This window comes from Haliotis rufescens, unplaced genomic scaffold (assembly GCF_023055435.1).
Source record: "Haliotis rufescens isolate VD_foot unplaced genomic scaffold, xgHalRufe1.0.p SCAF_2, whole genome shotgun sequence".
In the NCBI taxonomy this organism is placed as follows: Eukaryota; Metazoa; Mollusca; class Gastropoda; order Lepetellida; family Haliotidae; genus Haliotis; species Haliotis rufescens.
In genome coordinates this window covers 45324706-45351420 of record NW_025963890.1, presented here as the reverse complement: position 1 = coordinate 45351420, position 26715 = coordinate 45324706, and the positions used below count along the sequence as shown (strand labels likewise).

The window sequence follows — 26715 nt, the reverse complement described above, 5'->3', positions numbered from 1 at the left end:
CTACGTTAGATTTAGGCATGAGTCTACAATGCAGTCATGGGTTCAGGTTGTTCTGTGCAAGAACACGGGTGGGGATGAAGCCATGAGTCAACAGACCCCCACAGTACACCGGGTGACAATGTACGGATAGCGAGTCCAGGTCGTGTTACAGTGGGAGAAGAAAGGTGTGTTGTACTTACTGCTCCCGCATAAGACACCTGGGTAATGTATACAGGTAATAAGGACGTGCTTTTTGTGTAAACATGAGCTGGAAACCCGGGAATATGCATAATCATTTCTCTACACGTACTGGTAGACGACCATCGTGCGATCGGGTCAAGATCCGCAACGACGCCCCTGAATAGTACGCACTAGGAGCCCATGTTTCCTTCTCCGTCACTTATCAACTTTTAGCTTTCAATACAGGATATTGGGACTCACGGGATATTGTAACGTAAAACTTAACATGGGGAATATGCATAAGCATTTCTTTACACATACTGATAGACGTTAATCGTGCAATCGAGTTAAGATCTGCAACACACTCCTGGAGTGAGTGAGTGAGTATGGTTTTACGCCGCTTTTAGCAATATTCCAGCAATATCAGGGCGGGGGACACCAGCAATGGGCTTCACACATTGTATCCATGTTGGGAATCGAACCCGGGTCTTCGGCGTGACGAGCGAACGCTTTAACCACTAGGCTACCCGACCGCCCCAACACTCCGGGACAAGCTTGTGGGCATCACAGTGGCTTACACTACCTTGTCTTCTACAAGAGTCAACCGCCTCCGTGGTCTAGTGGAAGAGCATCCGCCCGGAGAGCGGAAGGTCCGGGTTTCGATCCCCGGCCGCGTCATACCAAAAGACGTTAAAAGATAGTATTTGTTGTTACCCTGTCTGGCGCTCGGCATTAAGGGGCTATAACAAGGACTGGTCGTCTCGGAGTCAGTATACTGTGTCAGAGTCGGGTATTCATGTTAAACTGCGGCATGGTATCTCAGTGGGTTAGCACTATGAATTGGCATCAGTCCGAACACGTACAAGTAGCCACACACACACGCGCGTGCCATCTTCCCGAGGCAAGAGAGTTAACTGACTATAAAAGTCCAGTTTCCACCCTTGCCGAACTAGGCTAGTATTATGGAGTTACAATTTGGCTGGACTAACGAGTCTGTGCATAGTCCAATCAAATTCGCGCACCGAAATCGAAATCCGGTTCGTAAACTGTCATGCAGATTTTGGTCGATTGCAGGATTTGCAAAACATGTGCACCTCCAACTCGTCGTCAACAGATATTTTCCAAATCTTTTCATGTTTTTAATCAAGGTGCTCAGGTGATTTGATGCATTTCGCGATGTAAGACCCGTTTTATCACAATATAGATCTTGATTATCGATCAGATCGTCTTGACTGGGCGCCACCATTTTTTTTGTGAAGCAAACGCAAGTGATACGGGAGGTGGAATCTGATTGGTCAATAGGAGAGGCTTAGAAGGGACATAACTGGTAATAGCCATTGGTGGCGCTACGATCGAGTCCAGTAATTCCAACAAAGTTCGGCAAGGGTGGAAACTGGACTTTTATAGTCAGTTAACTCATTTCTCTCGGGAAGATGCCCGTGTGCATGCACGTCGCTATATAAGTGCAATAATCTTGGACGCGACGTTAACCCCATTTCACCTCACCTACAAGACCTTGTTGATGGACTCCTAGAAACACGTTTGTTGTTAACCTACGGCACTCGTGATACTTTCATTCCACACTGTATTTCTTAACTTTATGACTTCCCATTCTGTGTTTCCCCTTGCTCAGGGTGTTTAGTAGACAAATTTGCTGCCGCAGCCTATTCCCCCGGTTATACTCTTAACGTTCAGTTGTCTAGCATTCAGCATCCTTGACCACTGTTACTGGGGCTCAGTTCACGGGTCCGGGGTTTTGCAAATACGGAATCGGCTATTCTCATTTGCATATTTGTTCCTACAGAGTAAACGGCAGTGGAGCCATGCAGTGGATAATCATGAAACGACAGGACCCGACTCTGCACCTTTGCGCTTTAAGTTTCTCGTGTTGTAACGTTATTGCGAACACAGGTCTCATTGTCGAAACACGTAATCAGCAATTTGATCAGTAATCCGGCTCCAGGGTATTTTTGGTTTGTTTGCTGTTTAATATTGTCCGCCATATTCCAGCTATCCCACGGCGCCATGTAAATAATCTGGCAACGAGCGTGCCACTTACACGTCGTCGGGATCTGTTGTAGCCCAGAATCACTTCGGGTCCCCTTCTAATTGAGTTAGGGAGTATTGTTTTACGCCGCTTTTGGAAATATTCCAGCAATATCACGCCTTGGGGCATCAGAAATAGGCTTCGCACGTTGTACCCATTTAGGAATTTGAACCCAGGTCTTCTCCGTGACGAACAAACACTTTTACCACTCGGCTACCCCACCGCCCCTGTTGTGAGTGAAGGGGTCACGCATTGAGACAGAGCGAATGATGCCCCACTCAGCAGTGTTAGAGCTGTATCAGGCCTAATAATAATTGACTGATTGACTGAAAAATGTAGCTAGCCACTGAAAACTGGAATACGTGCCTTTGTGTTTTTTCACAGTACTCTTGATCCGTCAAAATCCGGGGTAGACTAGATCTTCAGCAACCCATGCTTGCCGTAAAAGGCGACTATGCTTGTCGTAAGGGCGACTAACGGGATCAGGTGGTCAGGCTCGCTGACTTGGTTGATGCATGTTTCGTGGATCAGTGCTCAGGATGTCAATCATTGGATTGTCTGGTCCAGACTCGATTATTTACAGACCGCCGTCATATAGCTGGAATACTGCTGAGTGCGGCGATAAACAACAAACAAACACAGTATTCTTCTTAGCGTACTTCACTAATCTCCTTTCATCGTCTAGTTATTATATTGTTCTTTTCGAGGAGGGGTAATGTAGGATGGCGGAGAGACTGAGGGAGACTGACACGTCCCTGTGTCATTGTTTCGGCCAAAACAAGTTGTGTGTTTAAGTTTATAAAGCATATCAACACATCAAAGTTATGTTTAGAGGTGACCTGTCAAATGTATTTAGCATTGCAGTAATATCAGTAACTGTTTAAAACTGTCGCAAGCCCCAGCAAGCACTTCTGGACAAGCTTGCAGGCATCACGGTGACTTACACTACCTCGTCTTCTACAAGAGTCAACCGTCTAGTTGTAGAGCGTCCATGCACCCGGAGAGCGAAAGGTCCGGGGTTCGATCCCCGGCCGCGTCATACCAAAAGACGTTAAAATATGTTACTTGTTGTTACCCTGTCTGGCTCTCGGCATTAAGGGGCTAAAACAAGGACTGGTCGTCTCGGAGTCAGTATACTGTGTCTGAGTCGGGTATTCATGTTAAACTGCGGCATGGTATCTCAGTTGGCTAGCACAATACATCGGCATCAGTCCGGACCAGTACAATCAGCCACACACACACACACACATACATACACGTCGCTATATAAGTGCAACAATCTTGGACACGACATTAAACCCAATACCACTTCACCTCCTGCAAGAGCCACCAGCAGGAATTACGTTATCACTTAAGATACCTATGATTCATACGTTGAGAGCTATTTTTAAATTCTTTTCTGCTCTTCCACATATGTGGTCGACTTTACTTTTTTTCCATAAGTCTTCTCATAACACCAGGTTGTATGAGTTGATGTTTTAATTTTAAAATGATTTCGTTAATATTACTGTGTTACAAAGGTGGTGGTGGGGATCGTGCGTTGACTCATCGGGGGTCCATATGTAATTTTCAAAGGGAACGAGGGGAGGGTGGTCAAATATTCAGGTGCTTGATAGTTCGAATCAGTGTGACAAATCTCAAAATGAAGGACTCGGCGTCGGAGACCATCCTATTCGCGAGCGATGGAAGGGGGATAACTCTAATTTTCGTCAACAGCTTGATGAATTCTTTGATGGCGAATGCCTAAAAGAAACAGTGAGCGTATTATACAATTACAGACAGCCAAAAACTAAAATATTTTTAAATACCAGTCCAGTAACTGAGAACATAACAAACGGCGTCATGATGTAAGATGAATATACTCTTCAAACTGTCCCTTTCTTTTAAACCTAGTGTTATTATTAATATATTATTTTTGCTGCTGGAGAAAGATATTGTTAATACAATAAACATTGTAACAAGGATTTGATAATGAAATACATATATTGTATCATCGCTTCTATGTTTTATGATTCCATTACTATGCTCATGTTTTGTGCTATAACGGACATGTTTACTGTTTTGTCTTTCATTACCAAACATCATGTTATGTATGTTCAATGATGCCCGTATTTTGCCTCAGACCTGTCCAGGCCAACACGTCTGAACTTGTCGTTTTTGATAAATCCAATGAAATCATATATATCACAGAAATTTCCGTCCCTTTTGGAACCGTGAAGATCCGGGGTAGAATAGGTCTTCAGCAACCCATGCTCGCCGTAAAAGGTGACTATGTTTGTCTGAAAAGCGACTAACGGGATCGGGTGGTCATGCTCGCTGACATGGTTGATGAATGTCATTGATCCCAATTGCGTGAATAGATGCTCATGATATAAATCACTGGAATGTCTGGTCCAGACTCGATTATTTACAGACCGCCGTCATGTAGCTGGAATATTGCTGAGTGCGGCGTTAAACAACAAACAAACCAACAACTAGCCGTCCCCTTTGACACTAATGTGATTGACAAGATTCAGGAAAAACATGGCAAATATGCGGACTTTGTTTTCGAAATGTCACGCTTGCATCCCAAGTACCAAGTTGTCCGACTCTGCTTGGTGTCTTAGCTAGGTTTAGTACCTCCCAATCTGTTGATTAACATTGGGAGAGTACCCGGGTTTGATGCCAGGAATACAGCCCTTCTGACAATCTGGGTAATGCAGAAGGCTGCAGTTTTGGAGAGTCTTCACATTCTCCGAAAAGTTCTGAATGGGTTTGAGTGAGTGAGAGAGTGAGTATTGTTTTACGCCGCTTTAAGCAATATTCCAGCAATATCACGGCGGTGAAGAAATGGGCTTCACACATTGTACCTATGTCGGGAATCGAACCCGGGTCTTCGGCGTGACGAGTGAGCGCTTTTAACCACAAGGCTACCCCACCGCCTCCAGTTTCTTAACAGGTGAGCATATAGTGACTCAGTGTAATCTGGGATCCCTTCGGGATCCTCTTTTTGCGCCGACGTAGAAGTTAATGATGTGGATATTATATTAAACCAACAGATATTCCAGTTAACTCATTGGCACGTTTAATATTTTTAGTGAAAATGGGCGTTGTAAATGTTGTAAATGTACGTTTTGGATATGATTTCTTTCTCAATGTCTGTTTGCAAGTAAAATATTTCACTTATGTGAGTTACTGTTATGCGATTTTTAGTGGAGAAATCATATTGAATTTTGTCATTCAGAAAGTTTCATTTCTTCTTCTACAAAACTGAAAATCAAAAAAATTATGGGAGTTCGCAAAAAAACTTATGTTAAATACATACGTGCTTAAATATGTCTCTGTAGTTTGATCAATTTCACAACGTCAAATAGAAAACAAGAAGGGCTAGATCTAGAAAGACTGTGTGGGATATTTAGTGGTATATGGATGTCCCAGCGACTTTATTATCTCCCTTGTTGTGTAAAACTAAAATCTGTCATATGTTTGTTAAACTTTGTAGCATAATTATCATAAGCATTTTGACATATATAGACACTATATTTAATTTGTCGGTGGTGTTTCAATATAATTTCGTTAAAATCAATTTTCAAATGTATGGCAGAATAACATTCAAGATGTAATGATGACACTATTATTTACTTCGTTTCGTAACCATACTCTTCCTTTTGTAAATCAGATAAACTGGTTTTCATGTTGTGAAGCGCATCCCAATGAAAATGTATTTTTACATTCTTGTGTAGACAGGACCACAGTCTTTCAATCAGTCGGTCTTGCATCAGGCACATGTAGGTAAGCTTTGGTAAAATCTGTTAGAGGTTTGGTAGGATTGTTTCTTTGAAATTCCAAGGAGAAGTGTATGTTTTATATTCTATGTGTCATTCAGGAGAATCGCACAAATTGGATCGGTCAGTTAATACGTACTTCTTATGAAAACGTAGCTTTTAGTTTTAACCTCATTCCGGATTGTACTTTTTCATGTCGAATCACAGATCACACACTATGGATCGCAATTTATTCTTTAATCATAGCCCGACCCTTTAGCCTACAACGTGTACAAGTGGAGTGAATATTCAGAAATAGCGATTAACATGATAACGGTATTGAACGAAATGAAAATGAAATTGAAGCTCATATAGCCAACTCACACTCCGCTATCTAGATCGAGCCTGGGCCAAATGTTTATTTGTGAAATCACCAATAAACGGACATTATTTGTTGAAATGCTGAAAATTCAGGTTTGTCAGACACTCTCAATAGCTACACTGTTGAATGTATGTTTGTGATTCCTGCGTCAGAAATAGTTTAATTCAAACTCAAATGTCAAACCAATCTCGAAGCATTGCCCAATTCTGAACAGGTTGTCATCATGGTCATAGGAAATGTGTGATTCAACATCTGCTTTGTCTCCTAACTCGTCTTTTAGGATGTAAATCTATCAAACAGTTAATAGGTACCCTAAATAAGGACAGACTAGTTATGCAGATTGAAATTATGTCTGCACCTAGACTGGACTTCATATTGATTTTAAACTGGTTGACAGTATTTTATTTCACGGCATTGATATAAACATGATTTGAATATAGTTGATCATCATGATCATGTTTATTTTAATGACAGGAGGGTATTGATACAGAGCTTTCCAAGATGTTTGGGTCTGTCCTTAATCATACCTATGCATACAAATCAAAATACTGTATTTATTCCATTCACAGGACCATGTAACTATTACTACTTATAATAAACAAACTCACAAAAACTCGTAGACGAGACCTTTGGCCTTGTCTGCAGGTTTTGTTTGTTATCATTAGTAGCTACATGGTCCTGTGCTCCATTAGACACCGGAACTCCAATACACATGGGCCTGTTATTGACGCCAGGTCATATTCTCTGTCCAAAACTATAGAAGCAGGGCCTTTATTAGACGCTGGGTCTCTAATACTGTGATATGTTCTTGATTTATTTTGAGTGACCATTTCCTGCAAGTCTACCCCTTACACGAGTGTATAATTTGGGATTCGGTAAGGTAGTCACTTGACACTGTGTTGGTATTAGTCCATGTTAGTCAGAATAGGCACCAGGTCTCTAATACACTCTGGCCTCTAATAGAAGCCGGGTCAAAAGCTTGGGCAAAAGTAATAGTCGCCCCGGTGTCTAATTGAGGAAGTATGAAATATGGTAAATGAATGCAAGGGACACAGGTGGCCCAGTTGTCTATGGTGTCGCAATTCGCTGTGCACTGTTGCATCCTTTAGGCACGCCAGAAACCTATGATTGTAGATTCAAATCCCTCTTCGCCCTGTTTTTGTTTCTAGGTTTGTCTGCACCATACCCGTGCTTGTGGGTTTCTCCAAAGTGGTCAAGTCTAAGACCTGCATCACTTCTGGCTTTCCTCCCACATCAAGCTGACATGCCGTGATATAACTGGAATACTGTTCAAATCGGCGTGAAACCCAACTCACTCACTCACACACATGAATGCAATTAAGGTGTCTGATGCATAAACACTGATGAATGATAAGATTCTTTATCATATTATAGCTTAAGAAATGTGTGTGTTTTGACTGCCTTGTACTAGTTTAATATGTTTATTCCAATGACAAGTTTTCTCAGGTAAACATGGTAAATATCCTTGAATCTTGGTAACAATAAACCCATGGACATGTTGAATATTTACCATGTGTTTACTATTGTACAATTTAACATTTTCTTTCAGAGTTGGATAAACAGCCAAGATGGTACTGTCATGTCGATTTTACAAGAACAGATTCCCCGAAGTGGAGGATGTCGTTATGGTAAATGTGCGCTCCATAGCCGAGATGGGGGCTTATGTGCACCTGCTAGAGTATAACAACATTGAGGGCATGATTCTGCTCAGTGAGCTGTCCAGGAGACGTATCCGTTCCATCAACAAACTCATCCGCGTGGGGCGCAGTGAATGTGTCGTGGTTATCAGAGTTGACAAAGACAAAGGTTTGATTTCTCTCTCTTGTCAATATTCCATAATTCTATCAAAGAATTTGGATTGTCTTTTACAGTCTAAGGTTATAAAAGAACACATTCAAATGTACACATTCGAGAATAAAATTTAATACTAGAACAATATTTCTATGCTTCAGTTGGATATAAAGTTAGGTTAACTATACATCATGTACAATGGTTGTTTGGTGCACATGCTAATAAGGCTGAAGAAGTCATCTTGTTTGGATATGCACCAAGTTTTGTATTACTATTAATACTAAACATGCTTAACCCTGAGCCAAATAGTAACATTACCAATATTCCAATGTAGAATGTAGAATTCATATCTTGTATGTTTCAATCACATGTTCAACAGCTGGTTAAATATTTTGGCATCATTTGAGTTCAAAATTTTATAGAAAAGCTTGAAAATTATGAAGATTAGTGCATTGGTTGATAAAAAAGTCAAATTGCACTATTTGTCTGCAATTCTGCGATAAGTTACATTTTCTGCCATTCTTTCCACAACTGCAGAATTCATATGGGCCTGGTTTGTTGTTTAACACCAATATTCCAGCAATATCTCTGCGGGGACACCAGAAATGGGCTTCACACATTGTACCAATATCTGGAATAGAACCTGGGTCTTTTGCGTGACGAGTGAATGCTTTAACCACTAGGCTAACCGACCGCCCTTAATTCTTATAGAGGGAAGGAGGCAGGAGCGTTAACTGACTATAAAAGTCCAGTTCCCACCCTTGCCGAAGTAGGCTGGTATTCCGGAGTTACATTTTGGCTGGACTGACAAGTCTTTGCATGGTCCAATCACAACAGCGTGCAGATTTCGGTTGGATGCAAGATCTGCAAAGCAACGTGTGCAGCCAATTAGGCGTCAACTGATATTTTACAAATCTTTTTATGTTCTTAATCAAGAAGCTTAAGTGATTTGATGCACTTTGCGACATAAGATCCGTTTTATTACAATAAGATCTTGATTATCAATCAAATCGTTTTGACTTGGCACCACCATTTTGTTTGAAGCAAATGCCAGTAATATGAGTGATGGAATCTGATTGGTTAGTAGGAGGGACATAGAAGGGACATAACTCGAAATATCTACTGGTGGTGCCACGATCAAGGCAAGAGATTCCAGCCTAGTTCGGCAAGGGTGGGAAGTGGACTTTTGTAGTCAGTAAACTCCCTTGCCTCGGGAAGATGGGATTGAGCTTGATCATGTTGATGCTTTATTGCCTTACTCAGTTGACTGAAGCACCCCATAAATATCTTAGAGGGAATACTGTTTGATGTTAACATCTTCCTCAGGAGTAGGATAACATCTTATTTCATTTTAAAAAATCGGCTGATCATTGTTGTGTGTTTTATGTTAAAATAGTGGAGTCTAGATCTGTTAAGTATGGTTATGGTATACGTTACGATTCAATCCCATGACAAATGGACCAGTCCCCCGAAGATTCCGGGGTAGAATAGGTCTTCAGCGAACCATGCTTTTCGTAAGAGGCGACTAACGGGATCGAATGGTCAGGCTCCCTGACTTGGTTGATGCATGTCATCATGTCCCAATTACGTGGATCAATGTTCATGATGTCAATCACTGGATTGCCTTGTCAAACCTTGATAATTTAAAGAAAGCCGTCATATAGCTGGAATATTGCGTGTGGCGTTAAACAACAAACAAACAAACAATTGACCATGCTCTCCATCTCATCTCACAACCTGAATATTCATTTTATTTCTTGCAATATTGCCCACCTTGAAACAATACTCAAGTTACTTATGATATTATGATGATTATTCATGATGACTTACAATGTTTTTGTAATTTTGTTTACCACGTAATTGTTACGTCACTATTATAATATAAAGTCATAAATTTGCATGTTTTTTTTCTCTAAATATATTGATTAGGAATCATATGTGGACTTAAACCTTTTTTTGTCAACAGGGTATATCGACTTGTCCAAAAGAAGAGTTTCCCCCGAGGAGGTAGTTAAGTGTGAGGAGAAGTTTGCCAAGGCCAAGGCTGTAAGTCTCTCGACATCACTTCCAGCTGTAACACCTCTGTGAATTAATGCCTTAGACATAATCGCCCATTGAAGATACAGGGATAGATGTAACAACAAATTTGTATCTATGTGACTGGCCCTTCTCCAACTAACTGGCCTACAACTAAACGGTGGAGGCTGCGAAGTCCGGGGTTCGATCCCAAGAGACGTTAAAAGATGGTACTTGTTGTTACCATGTCTGGCGCTCAGCATTAAGGGGCTAAAACAAGGACTGGTCGGCTCGGAGTCAGTATACTGTGTCTGAATGGGGTATTCATGTTAAACTGCGGCATGGCATCTCAGTGAGCTAGCACTATAAATCTGCATCAGTCCGGACTAGTACAAGCAGCCACACAAACAGACAAACGTACATGCATGTCGCTATACAAGTGCAATAATCTTGGACACGACGTTAAACCCCATTTCACCTCACCTCACATAACCGCCTAGTAGGGCTCTGACAATGTTAGAACTCCTCACTCCTGAAACATTTTTTCCTGCACTCTTGAGATTAAATCTAGGCTTACATTTGCCACATTTCATGGTGATTTATGTGCAAGTAAAGAAGTTGTTGTATACAACTTTACAAAATGGCAGCCGGTTGTCATTCTACGGAAATGATCCAATTAAAAAACATTCATGGAGAAGGGGTGAAATTTTGACTATCCAGACAGGCCATCTACTTTACATTTCAGCAAGCCCTTTGTAATTGTAACTTGCCACGGGCCAACCAGCTAGCAGTTAAATCCATCCCTGAGATACCTCTGTGACTACTAAACATACAGCTGTAGCACACACAGTGTAATAACATCACATGCAGACTCGACTATTTTTGGTGATCCGCAGGTCATTCAAGTGTTTGCATCGGTAGCACTTTGCAATAGATATCAACATGGTCAATCGGAAATTTCAGTAGAATATCCCTCTAGCTGTAGTTCAACAGAGTGTTCGGATGTCAAACGCTGTGATTTATCTGACTGTGATCGTGTCTTGATCACATGGATTGTTGCTCATACGGTCAGCCACATGTTTGTGGTCAAGACCTCAGTATTTAGAGGTCCTGGACCCACTTGCACAAAGCGATCTTAGCGCTACGACTATTGTAAGCCTATGTTAAAGAATGGGAGTTACGATCATCTTAGTGCTAAGATCGCTTTGTGCAAGTGGGCCCTGGTGTTAGCAATACAGCTTGATGTGTTGTCAGTCTCATTATAATCGGGTCTTAGGTCTTGCTATAAGGATCTAAGGACATCCCATCACAGGTCACCTGAGACCGACCTTTTATTCACTTTGACCAACCAATGGAATGACCAACAAGAAGTCAACATTAGCCAATCAGAAGGCAGTTTTTTTTGTGCTTTACAGCACAAATTGGCGACGATGCTTTGAAACATATTTTGACAATTTCTCAATTAAAAATTTGAAAACTGAACAGAAGAACATTCTGGAATGGCTAAGAGATGGCCTAGTTTGTATGGACTCAGTCATAAAGCCTGTAACTGTCGTTAAATATTTCGAGGTTGCATGATTAGAAAACACATTCTGTCTGTAACTTTCCTGATGTGGTAAGCGAAGCTCTGATCGGTCAGATGAAAGGTTGTTATGACGTGACCTGTAATGTGATCTTTATTTAGTGTTAGCGAGAACTATGATCTGATTTTAATGAGATTGGATATGTTGCTGTAAAGAGTATTCACTTACCTACATGCTGGCTAAGCAGTGCTTGATTGCCTTTGTTTGGCTGCTATAGGTAAACAGCATACTGCGACACGTGGCGGAGATCCTTGGCTACACGACAGATGAACAGTTTGAGGATCTGTACACAAAAACTGCGTGGGCCTTCGACGACAAGTATAAGAAACCTGGTACTTCATACGAAATCTTCAAACATGCTGTTACGTAAGTTCTATGGTTTTATGTCAATTGAAACCACCCAATACGTCATTAAGACTTCGTGTTACAACTGCAGTAATGGATCAGTTAAAACTAGTTTGCATTGTCCATGTCCTCATAGTCTCATTGGCCTGTATAATGGATGTTCTGTAAACATTGGAAATCAGGTAATTGATGCCTCGCCAGATCAATGCATGTTGAGTGGAGTGAGTATGGTTTTATGCTGCTTTTAGCAATATTCCAGCAATATCACGGCGGGGAACACCAGAAATGGGCTTTACACATTGTACCCATGTCAGGAATCAAACCCGGGTCTTCGGCGTGACGAGCGAACGCTTTAACCACTAGGCTTCCCGACCTCCCCCAATGCATGTTGCAGCAAATTGTCTAAAATTCATCATAAGATTATGCCACTAGCCCAAACTTTGAAATTTAGACATAGCAGCTCCTAAATCAGCCCTGAAGATCCGGGGTAGAATAGGTCTTCAGCAACCCATTCAGCAGCCAAGGATGTAAATGTGTTTCTTTTATAGAACAAACTTTTAAAGAACACACACAGTTTCAACACAATCTTAAAAATTCTTAAAAGTTATAAATTCTCCAGTATATCCCTCGCATAGCCATTGCCCGAGGTAGAAAAGGTCTTCAGCAACCCATGCTTACCGTAAAAGGCGACTACCGGGATGCTTGTCGTAAGGGGTGACTAACGGGATCGGGTGGTTAGGCGCACTGATCTGGTTGCGATGCATGTCACCGTATCCCAATTGCGTGGATCGATGCTCATTATGTCAATCACTGAATTGTCTGGTCCAGACTCGATTATTTACAGACCGCCGTCATATAGGTGGAATATTGCTGAGTGTCGGCGTTAAACAACAAACAAACAAACAAACAACACCACCATGACTGTAAACTCAGAATATCCTGATATGGTATGGGGTATTAGCAGTGTAGGTTGGTTCTCGTACAAACTCAGCTTGTCCTGCTTGTCATGTGATCTTTGTTTTGTGAGATATCCGTCAGTGAGGTGAAGTGGATTCTTGTCAATGTTTCTGGCATGTGCAGTATGACATGACACTCAATTCCAGTATGTCATTACATTCATGCTTTTATTTATTTTTATGGCGTACAGTATTTGGAATTGTTAATAAATCATATCTTTCACAATGTGGACAAAACATTCATGGTTGATCATAGAAAGGGAAGTAACTCTTTCGTTATTTCCTGACAAGAGGGGCGGTTGGGTAGCCTGGTGGTTAAAGCGTTCGTTCGTCATGCCAAAGACCCGGGTTCGATTCCCAACATTGGTACAATGTGTGAAGCCCATTTCTGGTGTCCCCCGCAGTGATATTGCTGGAATATTGCTAAAAGCGGCGTAAAACCGTACTCACTCACTCACTCATTTCCTGGGAAGACCTTCCAAACTTGATAGATAATCTATAGGACCAGGGTGCAAGCTGATGAATCAGTCAATTACCCAATCAGACGTAAGGTTGTTGTGGGGAACATATTGACAGAACATGATGTGTGTGGTTTCAGGAACCCAGAGGTGTTGGATGAGTGTAACATCGATGATGAGACGAAGGATGTGCTGCTCCAGAACATCAAACGTCGACTGACACCACAGGCAGTGAAGATCAGGGCGGGTAACTAGCACACTTTCACATGTCCTAAATTCCCTGCCCTCCATTATATAACCCTTAATGATGGGATTTAAATGACTGCTCAGAAATTGGTGGTTTCCGTCTGTTGGATGACCAGTCAGGCGTATGTGGCAGCACACCCAGGTTTTGACAAGCCTCAGTAGACACATAACAAACTTTCCATGTTATTGTGTCTGTAAGTAATCTTGTGTGCCCCGTGTGATTATGCTGAACTTTTGGTTATCTGATGAATGTATCCATAATAACCATTCTGACGTCATGCGTTACACTTTGTTTTCAGATATTGAAGTTGCGTGTACAAATTATGAAGGCGTTGATGCCGTGAAACGAGCACTGAAGAAAGGATTGGAGTTGTCAACAGAGAATCTGCCAATCAAAGTAAAATATGCCTTTCTCCCTATAGATCAGAACCTGCCCGCTGTTATACCCCAGTAGATCATCCCATATACCATGCCCTCTGTTATATCCTATTTGATCAACCTATATACCTTGCCCCTCTGTTATGTTCCATTAGATCAGCCCATATACTCTGCCCTCTCTATATCCTAGTAGATCAACCCATATACCCTGCCCTCTGTTATATCCTAGTAGATCAAATCAACCATATACCATGCCTTCTGTTATGTTCTATTTGATCATCCCAATTTCCTTGCCCTCTGTTATATCCCAGTAGATATGCCTATATACCCTGGCTTATGGTTATATCCTATTAGTCCTAAACCATATACCCTGCCCTCTGTTATGTCCTATAAGATCAGCCCATATTCTCTGCCCTCTGTTATGTTCCTTTAGATCAGCCCATATACCCTGCCATCTGTTATGTCCTATAAGATCAGCCCATATACTCTGCCCTGACAAACTCCGTGGTCTGGTTGTAGAGGTTCGGAAAGTCTGGGGTTCGATCTCCACCCACGTCATACCAAAAGACGATAAAAGATAGTAGTTGTCACCTTGCCCAGCCCTCGGCATTAAGGGGATAAAACAAGAAATGATCGACTAGGAGTCAGTGTACTGTGTGTTAAACCGTGGCATGGTATATCAGTGGGCTAGCACTATAATATTGATAATAGTCCGGACAAGGACATGCACGCATGCTATTTAGAAGTGAAATAATCTTGGACGTTGTTAAACTCCATTCCATCTCACATATTCCCTACCTCCGGTTATATCCCATTAGATCAGCCCATATACCATGCCCCCTGTTATATTCCAGTCAATCAATCCATGTAGCCTGTCCTCTGTTTTATCCTAGTCAACAAACCCAATGCCCTACCCTCTTATATCCTAGTAAATCATCCAATATAGCCTTCCCTGTATCATATCCTCAGGTTGGCTTCCTCCTCATACTGTTTACATTCTCAACCAAATCTTGCTAGTCGTGTTTTATCCTTAACAAATCATCCAATGTGGCCTGCCCTGTTATGTCCCAGTAGATCCAACCTAATGTCCTGTCCTCTGTTACAGATCAACCTGATTGCCCCTCCACTGTATGTGATAACGACCCAGACCCTGGAGCGCACCGAGGGGCTGGCCAAGCTGAACCAGGCAGTAGCTATGATCAAGGAGAGCATAGAGGAGGCAGGAGGGGCCTTCAACATCCAGCAGCAGGTGCGTGGTGCAATCGGGTGCAATCAGCCCCCCGATAGCAGGATGGCTAGCCTGAATGGCTATGTGATTTATTTTGTTTGTTTGTTTGTTGTTAACGCTGCACTCAGCAATATTCCAGCTATATGATGGCGGTGTGTAAATAATCGAGTCTGGACCAGACAATCCCCTGATTGACATCATGAGTATCGATCCACGCAATTGGGATAGGGTGACATGCATCAACCAAGTCAGCGAGCCTGACCACCCAATCCCGTTAGGCGCCCCTTACCACAAGCATGGTCGCCTTTTACGGCAAGCATGGGTCGCTGAAGACCTATTCTACCTCGGGGAATGGCTATGTGAGGGATATGCTGGAGAATTTGGCCATCATCATATTCTAACTTAAGATTGAGTTGAAACTGTGTGTGTTCTTTAAAAGTTTGTTCAATAAAAGAAACACATTTACATCCTTGGCTACTGAATGGCCATGTTCTAAGTGTCTCACAGTTAAATGAATAACATTTGTGAACTGACAGTTGATTGACTGATTTTTGATGATTTATGTCCAACATCTTCAGTATGCAAAATATCAAATACAATGACCCTTGTTCCTATAAAGGGACATAACTCCATATCCACGATTTGTTAATGTTAATAATTACTGATACAAGTCAGGTGACTATACATGTTGTAAGAGGCGACCAACAGGATCAGGCAATCTGACTTGGTCGATGCATGTCATCTTATCACATTTACATGGATTGTGGCTCATGTAGTCAATCACTAGATTGCCTGGTCCAGACTTGATTAATTACAGATTGCCGTCATTTTGCTGGAATATTGCTGAGTGCATGTTAAACAACAAACAAACAATAATGTTAATAAATTTTCATCTGCTAATTTGTTTGTCTGTAAATTTCTCAGGGCTGTGTAGAAGAACAGCAGGAGTTAACTGAGCTATATGAGGTCTTTGAAAGGCATTTAGAAGTGATTCACATAAGGAAGAGATTATATGGATGTCAACTTCTTTATTATGAGGAACATATCGTTTCGGAGTATATGCTTTCTCCTTCATCAGGTGAAATTGACATCCATATATTCTCTTCCTTATGAGATATATGAGACTAGAAAGATTTTGATTCATCATCTGCATGTTATGATTCAGGCCCGTGTGGTGTCCGACATTGATGAGATCGAGCTGGCCAAACAGCTGGAGCGCCTGGAGGAAGAGAACCGTGAGGTTGATGGTGATGCTGATGATGATGACGAGGAGGAGTATGGGATGGTGATGCCCGACGACAAACTCGAGGGCGTTGACATTGTTAAAGAAGACTAGGAGAAGTGTGGAGGGGAGTGCCTGTATCATCAACTTAACTCTTGACAAATCAGTCTTCTACTCATTGTCCCAACAACAATTGTTGACATCACAATTGTCTGATGCAAACATATGTTTGTGCTTTCCCAAACACTGAATCATTATTTGTATCGATTAGGACTGCCCTGGCGCCGGTTCTGTGACAGATGTCATCAACTTTGTGTACTGAGTTTTTCAGACCACCAGGAACCAGGCACAGATGCCTGATGTGGAGGAAATCATCATCTGCATACAGCAACATGTATATTGTATTCTACAAGAGGTCATTAAATTTCAATGTGTATAAACTAAGCTTTGTGTTCTTGTATATGTTGTCCTTGGTAAAGGTGACTGACTCTGTGGTCTAGTGGATAGAGGGTCTGCCTTGAATGCAGCTCTATACAGCTGGCATTAGTCCAGCTTCCCGAGGCAAGAGAGTTAACTGACTATAAAAGTCCAGTTTCCACCCTTGCCAAAATAGGCTGGTATTATGGAGTTACATTTTGGCTGGACTAACGAGTCTTTGCATAGTCCAATCAAAAAGCGCAAAATCAAAATCCGGTTCGTAAACTGTCATGCAGTTTTCTGTCGATTGCAGGATTTGCAAAGCATGTGCACCTCCAACTCGTCAACAGATATTTTCCAAATCTTTTCATGTTTTTAATCAAGGTGCTCAGGTGATTTGATGCTTTTCGCGGTGTAAGACCCATTTTATCATAATAAAGATCTTGATTATCGATCAGATCGTTTTGACTGGGTGCCACCATGTTGTTTGAAGCAAAAGCAAGTGATACGAGAGGTAGAATCTGATTGGTCTATAGGAGTGGCTTAGAAGGGACATAACTCATAATAGCCACTGGTGACGCTACCATCGAGCCCAGTAATTCCAGCCTAGTTTGGCAAGGGTGGAAGCTGGACTTTTAAAGTCAGTTAACTCTCTTGCCTCGGGAAGATGGCATTAGTCCGGACTAGTACCAGCAGCCACCTTCCATCAAAGTACAGTAATCTTGAATGTGGCGTTAAAACCCACCTCACCTCACATAGGGTAAAGTTTTAAGAAGTATGGCAATCACTGGGCAGAGTTGTCTCTTAGACATACCAGAATACTATGATTGTGAGTTTGAGTACCATATTCTCTCATATGGCAAAGACCCGTTTTTCACCTCTAAACCCTGCTGTTGAGTTTCACAAAATTGGTAACAGCTGACACCAGGATCATTTGGAGTTTTGCCAACATACTTTAAGATGACAGGCACTGCTATAACTAATGATATGTTCAAAGTGGTGTTGAGGGCCACTCTACTCACTCACCCGTCCACCCACTCACACTGATATAAATACATACTTTTATGGACTAGTGCTGATATCAAAAGTGCTGGTAATTAAATTATAGACAAACCAATACCACAAGTATGTCACATAATAGAATTATTATAGGCCATATTTATTGGGCATATTTCCACACCACATGGACATGCGCAAAGAGCTATTATTTCCATGGTCACTGGATCAGAGTGCACTCAACAGCAATTCTCAGCTCCCTGGGGAGTAAATAGCCCAAGCTGCCCGTTAGGCGCTAGATGGTGAACAACCACATTGCCATCTCATCCTACCGGGTACCCATTCCCTGCTCTCTCTTGCCCATGGAGACACCACATGTGCTTCATTGTGGGGCAGGATCGAAGTCTTAGAAGCTCCCAAGAGCCAAACGGGGGAAACTTGGTAACCCATATTGATAACAGGTTTATCTTTTTATCCTGATATTTTTAATAAACATCTTAGAAGCTCTCAAGAGCCAAAGGGGGGAAACGTGGTAACCCATATTGATAACAGGTTTATCTTTTTATCCTGATATTTTTAATAAACATCTTAGAAGCTCTCAAGAGCCAAAGGGGGGAAACGTGGTAACCCATATTGATAACAGGTTTATCTTTTTATCCTGATATTTTTAATAAACATCTTAGAAGCTCCCAAGAGCCAAAGGGGGGAAACGTGGTAACCCATATTGATAACAGGTTTATCTTTTTATCCTGATATTTTTAATAAACATCTTAGAAGCTCTCAAGAGCCAAAGGGGGGAAACGTGGTAACCCATATTGATAACAGGTTTATCTTTTTATCCTGATATTTTTAATAAACATCTTAGAAGCTCTCAAGAGCCAAAGGGGGGAAACGTGGTAACCCATATTGATAACAGGTTTATCTTTTTATCCTGATATTTTTAATAAACATCTTAGAAGCTCCCAAGAGCCAAAGGGGGGAAACGTGGTAACCCATATTGATAACAGGTTTATCTTTTTATCCTGATATTTTTAATAAACATCTTAGAAGCTCTCAAGAGCCAAAGGGGGGAAACGTGGTAACCCATATTGATAACAGGTTTATCTTTTTATCCTGATATTTTTAATAAACATCTTAGAAGCTCTCAAGAGCCAAAGGGGGGAAACGTGGTAACCCATATTGATAACAGGTTTATCTTTGTATCCTGATATTTTTAATAAACATCTCTATAGATCATCCCCGTGAAGATCCGGAGAAGAATGGGTCTTCAGCAACCCATGCTTGCTATAAAAGGCGATTGTGCTTGTAAGAGGCGACTAACGGGATCGGGTGGTCAGGCTTGCTGACTTGGTTGCTGCATGCCATCGTATCCCAATTGCGTGGATCGATGCTCATGATGTCAATCAGTGGTTTGTCTGGCCCAGACTCGATTATTTACAGACCGCCGTCATATTATTGCTGGAATATTGCTGAGCGCGGCGTGAAACCAAAAACAAGCAAACAAACTATAGATCTTTAGGTGAAATATCATGGCAGATAGCCGATACGTTTGTGAAAGACACGAAGAGTAAATTGTTAGATCACCAGGACAATAGCTCATTATTATGCAGGTCCATGAAATGGGACTTCATTTAGGTTTTGCTGGATTTTGACAGCCACTGCCGCCGCGGAGGTTATTTTTCTAATCACCACAACACACAGTGACATACGCTATTATTCTTTCATGGAATTCGTCCAAAGTACCCTTTGGAATGATTTGGCACATGCCATGAGAAGGTTAAAGGTCATGGTAACATAATATCAATAGTTTGCGGTTCATGTTGTCAAAACGTTTTAGTGCATTTATCATTAAACCTATGAGATCTTTGTGTGGAATCTAGCCTGTCTCATGGTCCCTGAACCATATTATTTTCACTTCCGACCAGCGATTATAGTAACGCTACAGCCCTATAACTGCCGAGTCTTTCGCAACCCATGCTTGTCGTAGCTACTAACGGGATCGGGTGGTCAGGCTCGCTGGCTCGCTTGTTGCATGTAATCCATGGGCGCACCCCTCCTTTTTATTTCGAAAAAAATCTTTATTTCTGTATAAATTACCACCAAAGACAATAAATAGATCTTAATTGTGCACCCCCCCCCCCCCCCCCTTTTGTAAAAAAGCTGTATCCGCCCATGTAATCGTACCCCAATTGCGTGGATTGATGCTTATGATGTCAATCACTGGATTGTGTTACGTGTGGATCCACTAAACAGTTTCATTACATAACAAGGAGAGATCACACAACAATTTAAAAATAATTTAATACTGGCAGTCTAATCAAGCTTCATATTATTCACAAACAGCGAAAGCAAGTATCAATCACAATAAAAACAGTCTTACTTCATGCTGTAATATCCAATCATTTCCGAACAAGATCCAGTGAATGTTTCATGTAATCCGTAATTCACCTTAGTTCACAAATTGCCGACATGGCATACACAATTAAAGTTTCAAATCTTGCCGACATGGCATGTCAGTTAACACATAAACCCGACCTGGGAACTGACCACTTTGTCTACCCGTCGAGCAATAGCCAAGCCACAATTGCATAACATCAGCCTTTACTTGGCTGTGAGCTTACCAGGGCTTACATATAGACAATGTGAAGTGAAGTGTGTAATTGGTCAGTGTTGATCACTGGCAATCTGTACACAAGTAACATAATATATAAAAAGGTATGAATATACATTTCATTTTGCAACTCTGAGTTTCACGCACCCATGGTATTGCGTACGATCATCAGGCATAATGAAACATGGTTTTTAGTTTGACCCTTTCTTTTTTGCTCGGCTTGGGGGTTTACCATTGCGACAGGTGGAAATGAGCTCGCTTCTTTTGTTTAGCTTGTTAGATGTTAGCATGAGAATCTCGAGCTTCTCTTCTCTACTTTGTATTGAGCACTCTCTTCTGCAATTGGATCATACTTGTGTGTGTGTGTGTGTTTTTAATATATTCTTCATGAAAACAAAGTACATTTAATATATTCTTCATGAAAAGTATATATATATATATATGTAATGGACTAACGTGGACTTTATTATTTTATTATTTTATTATATATATATATATATATATATATATATATATATATATATATATATATATATATATATTCTCATAACAATTGTCAGGTTCAGACTCGACCGTCATGTAGCAACATAATATATATAAAGGTATGAATATACATTTCATGAAAACAAAGTACATTTAATATATTCTTCATGAAAAGTATATATATATATAATGGATTCTCATAACAATTGTCAGGTTCAGACTCGACCGTCATATAGCTGGAATATTGCCGAGTGCGGCGTTAAACACCAAACAAAGAAACAAACATCACCTTAACAGTGTATAACTTTATTATCATTATATATTAGCTTAATTCATGGCGGTAATTTAAATAAAAAGTTTGGGGGCATTCGGGATAGGTGCTCTGCTATTTCGGTATAAGCACGAGCATGTTTCTCTCAAAATGTATCTTTTGTTAACGTCGAAAAACGACATGACAGATAAACTGAATTGAAATATTCCAGAGGAATGATATGGTCACTGTGGATGGGTCGGACACAGGCCTGTGGAATTTGTTTCTGTAATTTCTCATGAATCACCTAAGGCCACATTTGCAAATAAAAAACACGGACATGACTTTGTTAACAGCCAGGATTGACTGATGAGTCGCATAAACCACGTTGTGCTCATTAATGTCGGAAGACGAGGTCAAGGTAGGGGCGTTTCTCGCCATACTGGGGACGCGTTGTTCCATGCAGGGTTGGTTTCATGGTATAAAAAGTACCAAAACCTCAGATGTTTCTTAATCAGATGAAAAATACCAAGAAGAAAACCGAAACCTTTATATGATGATTACCAACACTATTTGTCTCATACATGTCAGAAAAATAAACTATTATTTTGCATTTTTTGAAAAAGGGTACGAATATCTTGAGAAGGAATCCTCAGTATGCCTCGATACTGATCATGAAACGTTCCAAAATCCATGTATGCACCATCGATTGCTCTTAACTTTGGACATTGCTTATAATATCGCAATTTTTAAAAAACAAAATTCATCTCAGTGCTACATACTTTTAGATATGGATGTTTGTTGAAATAGCATTGTTCATTACTGTACAAACGATTAATCATTAATGATCTCAAGCCTCAACCATACAAAAAACATTAAAAGATACTTATTGTTACCCTGCCTCAGGCTCGGCTATAAGGCGACTGATCGATTCGGGATCACTATACTGTGTCTGAGTAGGGAGGCAGTGGGCTTGCACCATAACATCGACATTAGTCCGTACTGGTACAAGCAGAGCCCCCCCCCCCCCCCCCCCACACACACACACACACACACACACAAACACACGTGCCTGCACGTCGATGTACAAGTGCAATAATCGTGAACCTCATTTTACTCACCTCTGGTTTTAGGCAACTGTTACTGTTTTATCATTGATAGCTTCCCAATGAGATCGGGTTAGAATTGGTCTTCAGCAAATCATGCTTGTCGTGAGAGTGGCGCTGGGATAGCCAGGTGGTTAAAGCGTTCGCTCGTCACGCCGAAGGTCCGGGTTCGATTCCCCACATGGGAACAATGTGAATTTAAGCCTGTTTCAGGTGTCCCCCGCCGTGATACTGATGGAATAATGCTAAAGCGGCGTAAAACCATACTCACTCACTCACTTGTCGTAAGAGTGGGTGAGTTAAAATTTAAAATTTAACGTCGCATCGGCATTATTTCATCCATATAGCGATACTTGTCGTAAGAGGCGACTAACGTACCCAAATTGCATAGAGCGATGCTCATGATGTCAATCAGTGGATTGTCTTGTCCAGACTCGATTATTTACAGACCGATGTCATATAGCTGAAATATTGCTGAGTGCGGCTTTAACAACAAACAAACAAACAAATTTATTCAATCATTAATATAATGCAAAATAACTTGCTTTACAGGCGCTATTAAGGTAGTTCTTTGTGATTTGAACGTATATTTGTCACTTTTGCAGGCACCGTTGAGAGTCCAAGGATCTGCAGCCATGTTATACCCCATCACACCTAACTAGTTCTCAATACGTTCGTGAAAATGTAGTCGAACGGGCTCCAACTGTGTATGAACGTAGTTGACGTAGTAGCGACTATTGACAGTCTTTTTACGAACTTCATGGACGGGCTCGGACGGGGAGGGTGCTCTAGAACTTTGAGTCTGCTCAAAATCTTTTCCCGTACATCCCGTTCTGCAATTAGTCGGATTGACAACGTACTTAAAAACGAGAAAGACGTATTACGAACGGAATTGCCATACTTCGAACCTATTAGGGACGTGTTACGACGTGGTGCAGTCCGACATAAATTGCAGTACGTGTGCACACCGACCGGGTCGACTTCTCTTTGGAGGCATGATGTATACAGCTCGGCGCCCTGAACGTGAATGAAGACTGGCTACAACGCCATAGGAGTCGGGCCAGGACGGGCCAGGACGCGAATACACACGCACTTGGGACGAGATGAGGACGTACTGCGAACGAGTTGGTCGGGTTATGAATCAGTTAGAACTAGCTTGGACGTATTGTGAACGAGGTAGAACGAGGTTGAGCTGGTTAAGAACGGGTTGAGATCGGCTACGGACGTGCTCGAACTGCTTCGAAACGTTGACGGGATGAGGTGAACGGGCACTTTTACACGATCTGAACTGGATACAAACGGACTGCAGACTGGCTAAGAACGAGATAAGAACGAGATAGACGTACTGAGGACTGCCTTAGCCGAACTAGCATCGTATTTTACGCCAAACTACGCGTTCTACCGTGATCACAGCCCGTTTTAGTATTTTGTATAGAACGGGATAGAACTTGATAGAACTACTTTGGTGTGATGGTAGCATTAGTTCGTGATTTGCACGAAGAACTGTTCTCAAGGACACAGGCGCGTCGTGTGCAGTCGTGTGGTGGCAGTGAAAGTATGACTAATGGTAATGGATCGTGTGACATATGTTCAGCTGTGACGATCGAGGTCCATTGTGCGTCGTGTTGATCGTTAATTCACGACCTTTCGCTGACTGGTTTGTGCAGAGCACGTAGTAGGTGGGATATCGATCCCTGGCAGAGAATAAAATGATACACAGGTCACTGCTGTGAAACATCATTTTTTATTATTTGTTTGTTGTTTAACGCCGCACTCAGCAATAGTCCAGCTATATGACGGCGGTCAGTGAAATATCAAGTGTTATGTTAATATCACTTTTCTCAACTTCAGGAAATTCAGTGTGAAAGATATAGAGGATATTTCATTTGTCTCGTGAAATATGTTTCTAGCTCTCTTTGAGCTACGAGTGAAAATATCTCCGTTTCCCCCCATCACGAGATGTGAACAAAAGTATCAAAAAATATTTTGGGTCACGAAAATTCTTTGTCATGCATTTCAATATAATTATATACAAAATCAACTTTAACAAAAAAATATTTTTGAAAACTAGGAGAATACACGCTGGTCAAGTAACAAAAATGGCGCTTTGCGAAACGAAGAGTCTCGATTGACGAGTTAAATGGAAAAACTCCATAAATGACCATCTGTCATTAGTTTGGCTTGTCAATGTGGAACTAACGTATAAAAAGGACGTCAACAGTTTGTGTACGGACAGGGAACGTACGGTAAAGGGAGACAATTTAAGGGGAGGTAACTCTTGTATGACAATAGTTCTGTCAAAGAGTTATGTTCACTGCAGTGAAATATCAAGTGTCATGTTCACTGCAGTGAAATACCAAGTGTTGTGTTCACTGCAATGAAAATATCACTTTTCTAAACTTCAGAAAGCTCAGTCTTTCACACTGAAGTACTAGTATTATGTAATAAATTATATTATGTCATATTGCTATTCCTGGGCCGAGTACACCCTGATATAGATGTACTATAGCTCTTTCAAGGCCGAGTACATTTTGGTATAGATTTCATGTTTCCGGGCCGGGTTCATTATTGCCGTTTCGGGATCTCGTACGCCATGATATAAATATTGCCGTTTCAGAGCTGGTTTATCTATGGATTTCAAGTAATAGTGATCTTTGGCAGAGGTCACGGAGGCCGAAGAGGTCAAGTTATTTCTGTCAGTACCAACGACCTTGTCATATATCAGCCGCCCATATGTAAAACAGACAATAAAGTAGCTGGCATTTTGAGTAATGCGTTTCCAAACATATGCTTGCTAACAAATGACATGGAGATCGAGTTAGCTGGTTCAGTGGTGAATTTTATAAACATAATCACGTTAACCGTTTTGTTTTATTGTTGTTAAACGCCGCACTCATCACTATTCCAGCTAGATGACGGCGGTCTGTAAATAATTGAGTGTGGACCAGACAATTCAGTGATTGACATCATGAGCATCGATCCACGCAATTGGGATACGGTGACATCTATCGACCAAGTCAGTGTTAAGTGTTAACCGTATTGGATCTTACTGATAATTCTCAGTGAGTGAGTGAGTGAGTGAGTGAGTGAGTGTGGTTTTACGCCGCTTTTAGCAATATTCCAGCAGTATCACGGCTTCACACATTGTAACCATGTCGGGAATCGAACCCGGGTCTTCGGCGTGACGAGCGAATGCTTTAACCATTAGGCTACCCGACCGCGCCGGTAATTCTCAGTGTTTGATTGTGGCGATGTATATATTCCACTCAACATTTGCCAAGGAAGACACCTTAGACAAAATATGACTATTTTGGTCCTTAGCAAATGTCGAGTTGTGTACATGAGAGTGAACTCCTTCTTGTTTGTCATGACTGATCATCCTCGTGACACAGATGCGAATATCCAGATATGAGCCTGGTAGTGACGCATAGTCAACTCACGCCAGGGCAAGTATCAAGTTCCGGTAAAAGATGGACTTCATAAATATACCTCATCAATGAGTTCGATAAACATGGTAAGTCATGATGGACATACATGGAGGCTTTGCAACATTGCCAAAGATATGATCACATGACGGTTTGTGGGGAATGTTGACAACACTTAACGCTGTATTGTTTGATCATCTTCCCGAGGCAAGTGAGTAAACTGACTATAAAGGTCTAGTTTCTACCCTTGCCTAACTGGGCTGGTATTTCTGGGCTCGATCGTTGCGCCACCAGAGGCTATTACGAGTTATGTCCCTTCTGTGTCCCTCCTATTGACCAATCAGATTACATCTCTCATATCACTTGCATTTGCTTCAAACAAAATGGTGGCCCCAAGTCAAAACGATCTAATCGATAATCAATATCTATATTGTAATAAAACGTGTCTTACCCCGCAAAGGGGATCTAATCACTTGATTACAAATGTGACAATATTTGCAATATATCTGTCGACGACCAGGTGTCGGTACGCATGTTTTTTAAATCCTGCAGTCGACCGAAATCTGCACGTTGAAATCCATGGTGTTAACGAACCGTAAGTCATGTTCGTTCCGCGATTTTGATTGGACTATGTCCCGCCAAAATGTAACTCCGGAGTCCCAGCCTAGTTCGGCAAGGGTGGAAACAGGACTTTTATAGTCAGTAAACGCCCTTGTCTCTGGAAGATGATTGGGCATTGGGTCATATTGGGTCGTTTTCTTTGGGTATTCGTCCAGTGAAGATTCCCGGCTAGAATTGGTCTTCAGCAACTTATGCTTATGTCGTAAGAGGCGACTAACGGGATTGGGTGGT

The 26715-nt window shown here is 41.4% G+C and overlaps 1 protein-coding gene across 3 annotated transcripts; it reads left to right on the top strand.

Annotated features, from left to right (window-relative positions):
- The first annotated feature begins 5865 nt into the window (after window positions 1-5865).
- On the top strand, window positions 5866-17019 carry LOC124142176 (eukaryotic translation initiation factor 2 subunit 1-like). 3 transcript variants are annotated; one of them, XM_046510468.2, is made up of 8 exons: window positions 5866-5973; window positions 7902-8158; window positions 10110-10189; window positions 11960-12108; window positions 13642-13748; window positions 14047-14144; window positions 15231-15374; window positions 16519-17019. In XM_046510468.2, exons 2-8 carry the CDS (start codon window positions 7921-7923, stop codon window positions 16687-16689), a joined length of 987 nt encoding a protein of 328 aa, XP_046366424.1. In that variant the 5' UTR covers window positions 5866-5973; window positions 7902-7920; the 3' UTR covers window positions 16690-17019. The 3 variants fall into 3 exon arrangements, with proteins under 3 accessions (XP_046366424.1, XP_046366421.1, XP_046366423.1); XM_046510465.2 differs by having other exon boundaries at window positions 5866-5977; XM_046510467.2 differs by having other exon boundaries at window positions 5963-6093.
- Window positions 17020-26715: the final 9696 nt, after the last annotated feature.